The sequence below is a fragment of the Sceloporus occidentalis genome, unplaced genomic scaffold (genome assembly GCF_023333645.1).
Source record: "Sceloporus occidentalis isolate IW3139 unplaced genomic scaffold, rSceOcc1.0.p SCAF_14, whole genome shotgun sequence".
In the NCBI taxonomy this organism is placed as follows: domain Eukaryota; kingdom Metazoa; phylum Chordata; class Lepidosauria; order Squamata; family Phrynosomatidae; genus Sceloporus; species Sceloporus occidentalis.
Genome location: NW_028316994.1, coordinates 2303653 through 2317009, shown reverse-complemented (window position 1 = coordinate 2317009; position 13357 = coordinate 2303653). Strand labels below are relative to the sequence as shown.

Here is a 13357-nt window from a genome sequence, read left to right as displayed (position 1 = left end):
ATAGCAGGTGCAAATCTTTTGTAGCACGTACATTACTCAACATTAAATCCCATTGGCTCAATCGGATGCTTTCTCTTAAGTAAGTGGCAGCTCTACCTGTATTTTATTTTAGTTGTATATTAGGAATGGCTTTGCTTGGGAAAATGTCGGGAAATCCCTTACTAATATATTAATTATTATAAACTATGAGACTCTAGTAAAGAAGTAGGGGTGTGCAACTTAGGAAGCTTCTGCATGAGATTAAGGAAAGGTTGAAATGTCTTCTTTATTCTAAGTGTGAACATGTATCTTCTTCCATGTTTAAAAGTTAAATAGCAGATAAGGATGCCTTTACCTATTATAGGATCTGCAGCTTTGTGGAGAGTTCCAATGAACATATTGCAAATATATGTGCATATATTTCTTCCTTTAGGCCAATACTGAAGTACTATCAACACATTCTTGCACTGGCCTTTGGTGTGAAGGAGATAAACAGCAACCCCAAATTCCTAGCAAATGTCACCCTGGGCTTCCACGTCTATGACAGTTATTTCAATGCCAGGATGACTTACCAAAACACCCTGAAACTTCTGTCCACCTGGAAAAGGATTGTCCCCAGCTTCCATTGTAACAAGAAAAAGAATCTGATAGCTGCCATTGGAGGATTTGACTCTGAAATCTCCCTTTACATGGCTACAATCATTGGAAATTACAAGATTGCACAGGTAAAGTAAGTCAGTGTTCCTTGCTTGGGTGAGGGATCTTGAACTGTATATCAAATCTGTAATTTAATATACAATTATGCCTCCTATTTCATCTAGTAAATGGTTGGTCATTCAACTAAATGTTAATCTCTCAGTTTCTTCAAGTTTAAGAGGGCAAAAAATAAGATGGATTTGAAAAGCTTAGCATCTCTTTCCCACTTCCATTCTAACAAGGATCTACTCCCAAAGTAAATTCTAAAGACTAAATCATTTCCCTTCAAGGTAAGACTTTTAAATAAAAACTAGAATAGCAAATAAAGATATCCACAGGCCTGTGTGGCATTGCAGTGTCATAGCGAAGTCTCAGGACATTTGGGAGACCAAGGTGCAAATTCCCACTCTGCCATGGAAACTGCCTGGGTCACTTTCAGCAACTCACACTCTCTCAGCTTCCAAAGAAGACAGTGGCAAAAGGGACAGTGGGCTTTTTATAAGTCAGAGATGATTCAAGTTCCACAACACACAGTGAATAGAGGTGAAGGACAGTGAAAATGATAACACTTCACCATAATAAATGGGTGGTATTGCTTTGACAATGGCAAGAAATATAAATTTCAGATTGCAAGGTTAGACATATCACATGTACTGAAAAGCTATAAAAATTTCTTCTTATTATTATTATTATTAAGCTTTATTTATATAGCACTGTAAATTTACACAGCACTGTACATAAAATCATTTAATTAGACGGTTTCCTGCCTTCATGTTTACAATCTAAGAAGACACGACACAAAAGGAGAAGGGAATGGTGGAGGGAAAGAGGATTAGGTCCAGCATTCTTCTCTCCCTCTGAGGCTTGGACCAAGGCAGATGGACAGATGGGGGGCTCTGTATCTTAAGGATAGGCCTGATGGCATTGGCCCACCCTCTCTCCCCCTCAGAGGCCAAGATGGAGTCAGATGCCTTGTGGGAAGGGTTCAGTTCCTTTCTCTCCCCCTCAGAGGCAAGGATGGAGTCAGAAGTCTTGTGGGAAGGGTTCTTCCATCTTCATTTTCCAAGTATCATGAAGCAAAACTGGTGTGTCTGTGGTTTTCAGTATTATGTTACCAAAGATTGATTTTGAGAACTGAATTTAGTCGGAGAAACTTGACATCTGAAAATGTATTAAAACCAGTTTCTTTTTGTTTAGATTGGATACTGTATATTAGCTCCAATGATGAGTGTTAAAACGTACATCCCTTCTTTCTACCGGATGGTCCCAAATGAATCATATCAGTACAAAGGGATTGTCCAGCTCCTGCTGTATTTCCAATGGAGATGGGTTGGGATTATAGCAGCTGATGATGACAATGGAGAAAAATTTGTGCAAACAATGGAAACAATGCTTTTTCAGAAAGGCATTTGCACTGCCGCTAAAGGAAAAGCAAAACATGTGGCTCAAGTATTACAAGATAGTGACCTTCTTAAAGCCTTTGAAAGCATATTAAATCTTCTTATGATACCCAAAGTCAATGCAGTGATTGTAAATGCAGACCATGTGACTATAACATTTTTGAGATGGTTTGAACTTTACATTGCCAGTTTAAATGACACGGCTAAACTGAGATCAGTCACTAAAGTGTGGATTATGACTGCTCACTGGGATTTCTCATCACAGGCTATGCTCAGAAGTTTTGATATAAAACTCTTTGATGGTACCCTGTCGTTTGCAATTCATTCAAGAGAAATTCTGGAGTTTCCAGAATTCCTTCAGACACTTAATCCTAGCTCAACAAAAAGAGATGATTTCCTCCGTTTATTCTGGGAAGAGGCATTCCAATGTACCTTTTCTGACTCGAATGAAGAAAATGAAAGCCCTGGTACTTGCACTGGGCAAGAGAGGCTGGAGCATCTCCCCCGAACTCTTTTTGAGATGAGTATGACTGCCAAAAGCTACAGCATTTACAATGCAGTCTATGCCATTGCCTATGCTTTGGAAAGATTTTATTCTTCTAGACCAAAACAAAGGGCAAAAGCATTCATAAGTCCAGCAGATCCTCCAAATCTACAGTCATGGCAGGTAATGCTTCTTATCTGACGTATTTAATCATTATTTAATTATTTCATCATCAATGAAGTAAAATGTAGGCTTAGAAATTTTTTTCCCTATGTGAGAAAGACTTTGAAAAAACAGACAGTGAAGACATTTTATTTGCACAATTTCTATGCAAACTTTGCACAGAATTAATCTTCCTTTTCAGCATTTTCAGGACTGGAAACAGCATTTTCTACACAAGAAAAATATTTCTATGGAGAAACTGTTGGTTCCGGTAGAAAGCAACAAAGTGTGAAATTTGTGCCGTGTCAATCACAAACTACAAAGATAGAGTCAGCCCTTCTTATACACAGATTTTTTATACATGGATTCAAGCATCCACAGTTTGAAAATGTACAAAAAGTATAAATTTCAAATATCAAACCTTGATTTTCCATTTTTTATAAGGGACACCATTTTGCTATGTCATTATATTTAATGGGACTTGAGCATCCACGGATTTTGTTATCCACGGGGGATCTTGGAACCAAACCCTGGCGTATAACAAGGGTCCACTGTATTTCTCAGTCCAGGATTCCAATCCTCAGGGTTTCTCAGCACTTGGTAAACATGTTTGTAGACCATTTTTCAAATATTTTAAAATATTTTCCCAACCCTATCCTACCCCCCAGAAGCACTGATATCCAATGCTTAAACTAATACCTTCAAACTGTGGGAAGACATAGGAGACAAATAACAGTGGCTATAACAGAAGGGAGGGCATGAACTATATCACAGTATATTAAATCTAAAATGGAGTTTAGCCATTATTACTGTTTCTGAAATTCAGTGGCAGAGAACACCCCAAAATAAAAAGAAGAAACTTAATGGCTCATGCTTCCTTGGAGTTTTTAAACAGCAATTAAATGCAATTGTAATGGTCACATAGGGGCAAAGATATTTCATCATCTTGGGTAGATGAAGACAACGCGAATGTAAAGAAAGGCAGTGGGGGTGGCAGTAATGTTTTGACAAAGAAAACTAGAAAGAAGTGGATGAAAGAAGGGATTATGAAAGTTATAAGGTTGAATGTTTTCTTTTTTAAAAAAGTAAAACAGAAGTATCTTCCATTTAAAATGAAAGGACTCATCATTAGCCAACTTTGAAGCCTCCTAGAATTATGAATTATGTGGAGCAACATGTGAATCACACTTCTGCTTTATCCTCTTTCAATCTAGCTTCATCCCTTCTTGAGTAGCCTCTCATTTAACAATAGTGCTGGGGACACTGTGGCTTTTGATGAGAATGGTGAATTAGCCACTGGATTTGATATTATGAACTGGGTTACTTTCCCAAATCAATCCTTCATAAGAGTGAAAGTGGGAAGTATGGATCCAGAGGCTTCCCTGGGCATAAGAATCAGAATCAATGAAGGGGCGATCACATTGCACAGCATCTTTAATCAGGTGGGATCTATCTAAAAGTTTCAAAAAAGCAAAGGTAAACCAGAAAATTTGCTGTATTGATTCGGAGTGAATGAATGAATGAATGAGGTTTTATTTATATACCGCCATTCCTTCGATCACGGCGGTTTACAAGATAATAATGAAATACAATACAGCGCAGAACAAACAATTACAGATAAAAATTAAACCACGAAAATCCCCCATATTAAACCATATAATAAAATACATCATTAAAAATCCATCATTCATACCTAATAATTAAAACCAGTTAAAATCAATAAACAATCTAAACAACACGCAATACACAGGAGAAGATGACAGTCAGGGCATGTGGGGGAAGGCTTGGCGGAATAAGTGAGTCTTGAGATTTTTCTTAAATGCCTCCAGGGAGGGGGCCGAATGGAGCTCATCAGGGAGAGAGTTGCAAGACTGCGGGGCCACCGCAGAGAAAGCCCTTTGCGCAGTCCCTACGTATCTCGTCTTAGGAACTCTCAAAAGTTTTTCCCCACCTGACCTGAGAGTGCGGGGCGGATTGTATGGGGAGAGGCGGTCCTCCAAGTACTCTGGGCCCAAGCCATTTAGGGCTTTATAGGAGTGGTGATGTTTCTTTACAACAGAGGATCTTAATGTAGATCCTTCATAGTCTTCCAAGTCATCTTCTGATCTCTTGACTACAATGTGTAATTTGATTTATAACTGAACCAAGTTGTAGGAATGCTTTTAACTATTTCAATGTCTCTTTACCCCCTTTTAAGATATGTGAGTGCTCTGCATATTTTTGTTTTCATAATATTTGGCTGGAGCAATGCATTTTCTTCCTTTATATCAGTAATCATTCCAGCTATTTTCCCATTTTCCACTATTAATATTGTATCTTCTGAAAATTTAACAATATTGAGATTTATTCTTCTAGTTTTCACTGTTCCTAAGTCTTATATTGCTTTCCTTATGTTCATATATGTTAAAACAATGAGATAATAAAATTTCTTGTCTGAACCCTTGCCTGAACTCTTCCCTGTTGGAAACCATTCTGTTTCTCCATATTGCATCCTAACAGTGGCCTCCTGACCAAACTATAGGTTATGCACCAACACAATCAGTTGTTATAACACAGCCATTTCTTTTAGGGAGCTCCATAGTTTTTTTCACAAAGGCTTTTTGTATAATCTGTAAAATACAGATTGATCATCTTCTGAAATTCTTAGGTGTGTTCTCTTTTCCAATATATATTCCATTCTATGGCAGAGAGAGCAGGAAAGGAGGGAGATATGTATATATAAGAATATAAGAAATCCCCCTCCTTTTATAGTACAGGGAGGCAAAAAGATGGTGTTGCACTACAGTTCTCATCTGTGTTAATCTATTTTAGTGGTCCCCAAGCTGTGCTTTTAAGGGATTTTGGACTTCAGCTCCCAGAATCCCAGATTACTGGCCAACATGGCTGAGGCTTCTGGGAGCTGAAGTCCAAAATCTCTGAAAGGATACAGTTTGGGGACCACCGACTAGTTTGTATTTACAATTCATGATCCAAAGGATAGATGTAATATAAATATATTATTATTATTATTATTATTATTATTATTATTATTATTATTATTAATAATAACCTTTATTTATAATATGAATTCTAATCTATAGTTTGCTTTCCTAAATAAGGTTGCCAGGTCTCGTTTGTTATAGAGGATGTTCCCTGAAGGCTGGGAATGTTGTAGTTTATGTCAAATGAATGAGACACCACAAATCTTGTTTTTGGCGGTGTGTGGCCTTCAAGAAAATATTAGGCTACATTACAGGAGCAAGCACATCTGAAGCTCACTGCCAACACAGATTATTATATGTTTCATCTCCTTCTCCTCTGCCTTTAAACTAGCCAACATTTTCTCATGAGTGTCCCAGCAATCAATCAAAATGGGTGAGAGGGGAACTCTGTCTGCCCTTGATGTAGAGACTGCCTTTTTTTCCTAATAACAACCCCATGAGATAGGTTAAAATACAATTTATCTATTGATAAATGCATCTAGTAAATCTGTGGAATCTTCAGTTTAGACATCTGATCTTATTTTGAGTAGACCAGCAGTTTGGATTGCATTAGACATCTCTTGGAGCAGAGGCCAAGGCAGATCTGCTCTCAAGTAAATCCCACTAAACACAATGGAACTATTTTCCCCAGCTGTGTTTAGATAAGATTTCCATCTTCTCTGCATGCACAGACAGGACACTCCAGACTAGTGTTCTTGAAGAAGAACAAATTAAATGATAAAATAATAGTTTGCTGCTGGTGAATTTTCAGACAAAAAGGGTTAGATGATAAACTTTAAATCAAATATATTGTGTTGTTGTTTAGACAGAAGCAGAATGAATGGCAGCTCCGGTTGTAAACTGCTCATCCTAATAACTGGCCTGAATGGCTGAGGCACAGTTTTCTTAAAATACTTAAGCAATAAAAATGAATTCCCATTGAGTGCCCACACCATTTTTTCATTTGCATAAGACATATCTGAAAATTCTTACACAAAGCTGACAGCTTCAAAGCTTGAAAAGACTTGAGCCAAGAAAACAACCCAACCCTAAAATCAAATGTGTTTTGGGAATAGTAAGCATTTTTTTGCCTAAAAGTTGTACTTTGAAGGAATTGGACATTCTGTTATCTCTTTTATGTAGTTCTTCAGTGTAATACTTCCATCATCTTTTTATTTTGTTTTGATCGTATTATGTTTTCCCATGCTTATCATTCCACTTCCATACTGAATGTGGTGGAAGTCAAACTTTGAAGGAATCTGCTTCTTTGCTGTTTTCTTCATCTTTTTTTAAAAAAAATAATCCTTATTGAAATTTTACAAATTAAAAAAGGTACATCAGACAATCACACATATACACTCCATTTTATTTTCTCTTACCCTGAACCCCCACCCTACCCTACCCTCCTTATTCTATTATTGTTGTTTCCATTTTCAGCTAAATCCTATCCATTCCTCAAAAAATCCAGTATCTTGTTTCCTTTATCTCTTATAACCACCACCTCTTTGGCATAAATACTAAGAATGTACCTACATTTTCTCTTTTCCCCTATGTTACAAAACAGTTTCGGCTTCCTCCTCCTATCTATATCCAAGACATTACTTTGTTTTGACACTATTATATATTTCTCTTAATTTATTCCATGTTTGGTTTCCGTTTCCTATTTCTTCCTCTTTCAACATTATAGTTATTGTATCCATTTTTATCACGTCTAAACACTTCTCTAGCCATATTTCTATCTTCGGTATTTCTTTACTTGATATGATAAAAACTGCCTACACTTTTTTCGCACCTCCAACACAACCCTTTATTATTTTTGTAATTTTTTGCCAGTCTGTTAGGAGTTAAATACCATCTATATAACATTTTATATAAATTTTCCCTTATGTCTGAGCATAAAGTAAATTTTAGGTCTTTTCCCCACATCCTCTCCCAGGTTTCTAATTTTATACTCTTTTAATATTTTGTGACCATAAGACCATACCATGTTTTATTTGTTCTTGTTCTAATTCCAATTTTAATAATAATTTGTAAAATTTTGAGATTTTTTTCCCTTTTCTATCTAAAATTACCAAATCTAACTCTGTTTTTTAAATGTAATTCCAAATTGTTTTTCATCTATTTTATATCTTTCTGATAGTTGATAGTGTAAGAACCAATTATTCTTATATCCTTCCCTTCTTCCATCGTTTTCATCTTTAATTTTCCATTTTCCATTTTTAAAATATCTTTATATCTTAACCAATTCTTACCATCTGTTCTACCCATCCTAAAAAGGGCTTCCCTTGGGGAAGTCCACTCTGGTAAGGCTCTATATATTTTTATATATCATCCAAATTTTATATAATGCCTTCCTTACAATATGGTCTTTAAATTCTTTATTTAAATCTACTTTATCTAACCACATATATGCATGCCAACCGTATCTAAGATTAAATTCTTCCAGATTTAACAATTGATCATCTTTTAGGTCTATCCAGTTAGTTATCCATTCTAAACAACATGCATAAAAATATAATTTGAAATTTGGCAGTCCTAATCCTCCTCTTTCTTTATCATCAGTTAGTGTTTCCCATTTTATCCTAGCCTTCCTTTTCACCCATATGAATCTTCTTAAATCTTTTTCCCATGTAGTAAATATCTTATCATTGTATATTATCGGTAGATTTTGGAATAAGTATAGAATTTTTGGTAGGATACTCATTTTGGCAACGACTATTTTCTCTAATAGTGATAATTGTAAGTTTGACCATTTTGATATTTTTTTATACTTCTTGCCATATCACCTTGTTTTATTTATTATCAAATAAATCACTATTTTCCCTAGTAATATATATTCCTAAATCCTTAACTTTCTTTTGAATTTTAATTCCTACTTTTTCTTGTAGAGCTTCTTGTTTTGCCTTTGTTATATTACAAGTTATCATAGCAGACTTTTCTTTATCTTAAATCCCGCATATACTCCAAATTATTTTGACTAATCTGGGTATGTTTTGTATAGGTTTCTCCACGACTAACATTACATCATCTGCATATGCTCTAATTTTTATTTCCCTACCTTTAATTTTGGCTCTTTGTATTGATTTTTCTTCCTTTATTTTATTACATAATATTTCCAAACTCATTATAAATAACAGGGGTGACAATGGGCAACCTTGTCTTGTACCTCTTTTTATTACACATTCTTCAGTTCTTATATTATTCACAATTATTCTAGCAGTTTGTTTTTTGTATATCTCCTCAATCCATTTTTGAATATTATCTCCTAAGTCTAATTTCCCTATTAATTGTAACATAAAACTCCAGTTTAGACTGTCGAATGCTTTTTCTGCATCTAAAAATAACATTGCTACTTCAATGCCTGGGTTTTTATCATAATATTCAATCAGATCTATTATTATCCTTATATCTTGTTTTGCTTGTCTGTCTGGTAAAAATCCGCATAGTTCAGTTTTGCTATTTCTTTCCACAATTTTTTATAGAATCTTGCTTTTTTTCCTGTAGGACCATATATTCCTATTATTTGCTGTTTTCAACTATTGTTTTGAATTGATTATTATGATACTTCTTCCCCCCACCCCTCCATAGATGTATTATCTTTTCCCATGTTGATCATTCCACTTCCATACAGAATGTGGTGGAAGTCGTACGTGGAAGGAATCTGCTTGTCTGCTATTTTCTTCTATTGCTTTGAACTGATTATTATGATACTTCTTTTTTTCCCCCCTCCATATATGTTCTTGAATTTAGGATTCTGACTCTGCCTGACTCCCTTTTTACTTTTGCTTATTGACTGTCCTCAAATGTTTTAAATGTTTAATCAATCATCCTGTGAGGACTCTTTGTCTTTTTGGATAAGACCAACAATGAAGCTTTTTCAATCACATGGTCGAATGTGTATTTCCAAAATCAATGATATTGAATAGAATGTTCCTGTTCCTGTTTTTAACATGGAGGACTGAGACACTTTCTCTCCTTTTCATGGATAGGTGCCACCTGTTTCGCTGTGTAATGATAAATGCCTTCCAGGTCACAGGAAAAAAAAGAAGGAAGGGAAACCTTTTTGTTGCTATGAGTGCATTCCATGTCCAGATGGGGAAATTTCAGGTGAAAAAGGTAGACAAGCTAATATGTAGTTTCTGTTTTATCTTTCATTTCTTTTGCTTTATCAAATAATTGAGTTATTTATATCTAAACAGACAGCTATAGGTGCAAAAACCTCCCCATTTTCTTTTTCAATGAATATTCGCAGAATTCTAGTGGCATTCTGCTGTGTATTTCAATACCAAGCTTCCAAGACTTGTTGTTTCTTCATAGATGTTTGGGGAGAGAAAGTAATGCTTCATGTATTATAATGTATAATATTTGACATTTGGGCATGCTTTTGTGCACATTAATTTCTGAACTGAAACACACCACATGCCTCAGAAATCTATAGATCTCTAAGACAAGATGTGCTTTATCCCAGCATGAATCAAAAGTGGTGTGATATTTATATTTTCAGAGGGAAAACCAAAACGTGGTGAATTTCTTTTCCATCTCTAAGAACAAACATGGAGCACAAACCTGGAACAAGGGAATCAATTAACTTTGATACAGCTGAAATTTTCACTCCACTTTCAAATGACTTAGTTTTATGTGATTGAACAAAATTATTCAACAATATGACTTATGGCAATAGCAACAGAAATTAAGAGTAGATTATTTGGAAGCCAGATGACAAATTTAAGAAGAAAAATGATGTCAAATCTTTATTTACCTATTTACCAGCTACATTTCCATCTTGTCTTGCCTCACAAAGCAGCATCCATGTTTCCCTACTTCCTTGCCACTTTAGTCTCATATTAATCCTGATATAGATTAAGCTGAGAGGCACTTTCTGGCTGAAGGTGACCAATAGGTTTCATGTCTCAGTGGGTAATTGAACCTGCATTTCCTGAAATAGGGATTAACACACACTATCTGTTTTATTTTTCAGACATGGATAAATGTTCCAAATGTCCAGATGGTCAGTATCCAAACAGGAACCAAGATCAATGTCTTCCCAAAACTATACACTTCCTCTCATTCACAGAACCATTGGGGATAACTCTCACTTTCTTGGCTCTCTCACTTTCTCTGATCACAGTTGTGGTTCTACAAATATTCATCAAGAACAAGAATACTCCCATTGTCAAGGCCAATAACCACAACCTCACTTATTCTCTCCTCATCTCCCTATTGCTCTGCTTCCTCTGTGCATTGCTCTTCATTGGTCAGCCCAAGAAAGTGACCTGCTATTTGCGACAAACAACTTTTGGCACCATCTTTTCCATTGCTGTGTCTTGCATATTGGCAAAAACCATAACAGTTGTTATAGCTTTCATGGCCACCAAGCCAGGATCCAGGATGAAGAAATGGGTGGGGAAAGGACTGGCTAACTCAGTTGCTTTTATTTGCTCTCTTTTCCAAGCCAGCATGTGTGCCATATGGCTATGCACTGCTCCTCCATTCCCTAATTCTGACATGGACACTTTGGCTGAAGAAATCATCCTGGAATGCAATGAAGGCTCAGTGACCATGTTTTATTGCATTGTGGGCTACTTGGGATTTCTGGCTATGGTTAGTTTCACTGTGGCTTTCTTAGCCAGGAAGCTGCCAGACAGTTTCAATGAAGCCAGATTCATTACTTTCAGCATGATCATATTTTGTAGTGTTTGGTTGTCCTTTGTTCCATCTTATCTGAGCACCAAGGGAAAATACATGGTGGCTGTGGAGATATTCTCCATCTTAGCCTCAAGTGCTGGTTTACTGGGTTTTATCTTTTCCCCCAAATGCTACATTATTGTTCTGAGACCTGACCTGAATAGCAAGGACAGGCTGATCAGAAATAAACTGATATAGGTTTATTTCACTGCACTGCACTGAAGAAATAGTGTAGTTTGACACTGCCTTAAGTGCCATGGCTCAATGCTAGGGAATTATGAGAACTCTAGTTTTGTAAGACCTTTAGCCTTCTCTGTCAGAGAGTTCAGGTGCTCAATAAACCACTATTCCTAGGATTCCCTAGCACTGAGCCAGAACAGATAAAGTGGTTTCAAACTGGATTCTTACCAAAGTGCAGATGCAGCCTGTGTTCTAGATGCTGATATGCTTTTTCCTTCAATATATACTGTTTAGTCGTGGGTCTGTTTGTTTAGAGAATCACATGAAATTTTAAATACAGACAATGCAGAGTGAATCTCATTAAACACAGTGGGGGCTATTTCTGTATATACCTGTAAGATTATTTATTAGCCAACTGGATAGTCTATGAGAAAGACGTATTCTTAAACAGTGAACAATAAAGCTGATTTCAGTTTTGAGAGAAATCCTCGAAAGCCTATGATTCAATCAAATTTAGTGCATGCCTTGCTGATATTATGCACACTTAATGACTGTAGTATCTAAATGTATCAAGCAATTACAATGTCATAAGTCTAATGTACAACATCCCAATTCACTTTTATCATCATTTCCCTGTTCCACCAACCAAATTCCCCACAAGTTAACTTTAAAACCCCATATTGGCCCTTACAAGATGGCGAATTCCAAATAATTAGAGAGTGAGGGATGGGGTGGGCTGACAATGTGTCCTGCATTCTTACTGTAGTTAGATATGATGCAGCTGCCTATCTCCAGTTACTGGATCTGGACTGGATGCAGGACCTCTCTCTCTCTCTCTCTCTCTCTCTCTCTCTCTCTCTCTCTCTCTCACACACACACACACACACACACACACGCAGGAAACTCATAATGTGGAGTCTGCATAGCTTAAAATGTAGATTTTGAGGTGGTAGTCTATGTTGAAGTAGTAAGAGGAGAGGAATAACACATTAATCTTACACCTCTCTATTCATGATATAGATAGTTTAGCTTAATTGTTAACTAATTTTTTGATAATAGTGAATTCTTTGAGAACATCATTACTGTTATAATTCACTTATGGAAAATCACATGAATATAGAAGGGGGCAAGAACGAGGCTAGGTTAGATTGTAATGACACAGACTCTGACAGAGGGAGGCCAATTGGAGTAGTGTGGGACAATGGGAGATATAGCAATAACAGAGTGGGAGTGAAACATGAAAGAAGACGAGATCGATGTCTGAAATCTATCCCGTCTTCTACCCACTCTGTTAGCCTGAAAGATCTGAGGGTCATTTCAACCATACCACAGACCCTTACCTTGCTCTTATGCAATGTCAGATCAGTAAAGAACAAATCCTATGTCATCCATGATTTGTTAGAAGAAGAGAACACCAACCTGGCCTGCTTTACCGAAACCTGGCTGGGAGAGGACAGCAGTGTAACCTGGGCTAAGACCCTCCCTGCTGGGTATGTGGTTCAGGAGCAGGTTAGGGAAAGTGGGCAAGGGGGGGAGTGGCCTTGGTCTAAAAGAATACCATCACTTTGACCAGGAGACTTGTCTGGAAGACAGATTACATTGAGTGTGTTTACCTGACCCTGAAGGCTAGGGACAGTCTGGGGATTCTGTTGGTTTACCGTCCACCCCGTAATCTAACAGACCCCCTGGCCGAGCTGACACAGCTGGTCTCGGAGCTGGTGCTGAAGTCCCCCAGACTTCTTGTCTTGGGGGACCTCAACATCCCCTTCGAGGCTGGCTCATCAGATCTTGCAGGGGCAGTTCGGGAATTC

General features: G+C 36.9%; 1 protein-coding gene across 1 annotated transcript; it reads left to right on the top strand.

Moving 5' to 3' along the window:
- The first annotated feature begins 1935 nt into the window (after positions 1–1935).
- On the top strand, positions 1936–11564 carry LOC149303518 (vomeronasal type-2 receptor 26-like). Its single transcript, XM_089480185.1, has 4 exons — positions 1936–2742; positions 3936–4163; positions 9671–9797; positions 10660–11564. Exons 1-4 carry the CDS (start codon positions 1936–1938, stop codon positions 11562–11564), a joined length of 2067 nt encoding a protein of 688 aa, XP_089336311.1.
- The last annotated feature ends 1793 nt before the right edge of the window (positions 11565–13357 follow it).

Bases quoted from the DNA above. Each gene is read 5' to 3' on its own strand.
- LOC149303518 (XM_089480185.1), top strand. From the start codon at position 1,936: ATGGTCCCAAATGAATCATATCAGTACAAAGGGATTGTCCAGCTCCTG. The intron at 2,743-3,935 runs GTAATGCTTCTT...CTTTCAATCTAG, and splicing joins CAAATCTACAGTCATGGCAG to CTTCATCCCTTCTTGAGTAG. The intron at 9,798-10,659 runs GTAGACAAGCTA...TTTATTTTTCAG, and splicing joins GGAAATTTCAGGTGAAAAAG to ACATGGATAAATGTTCCAAA.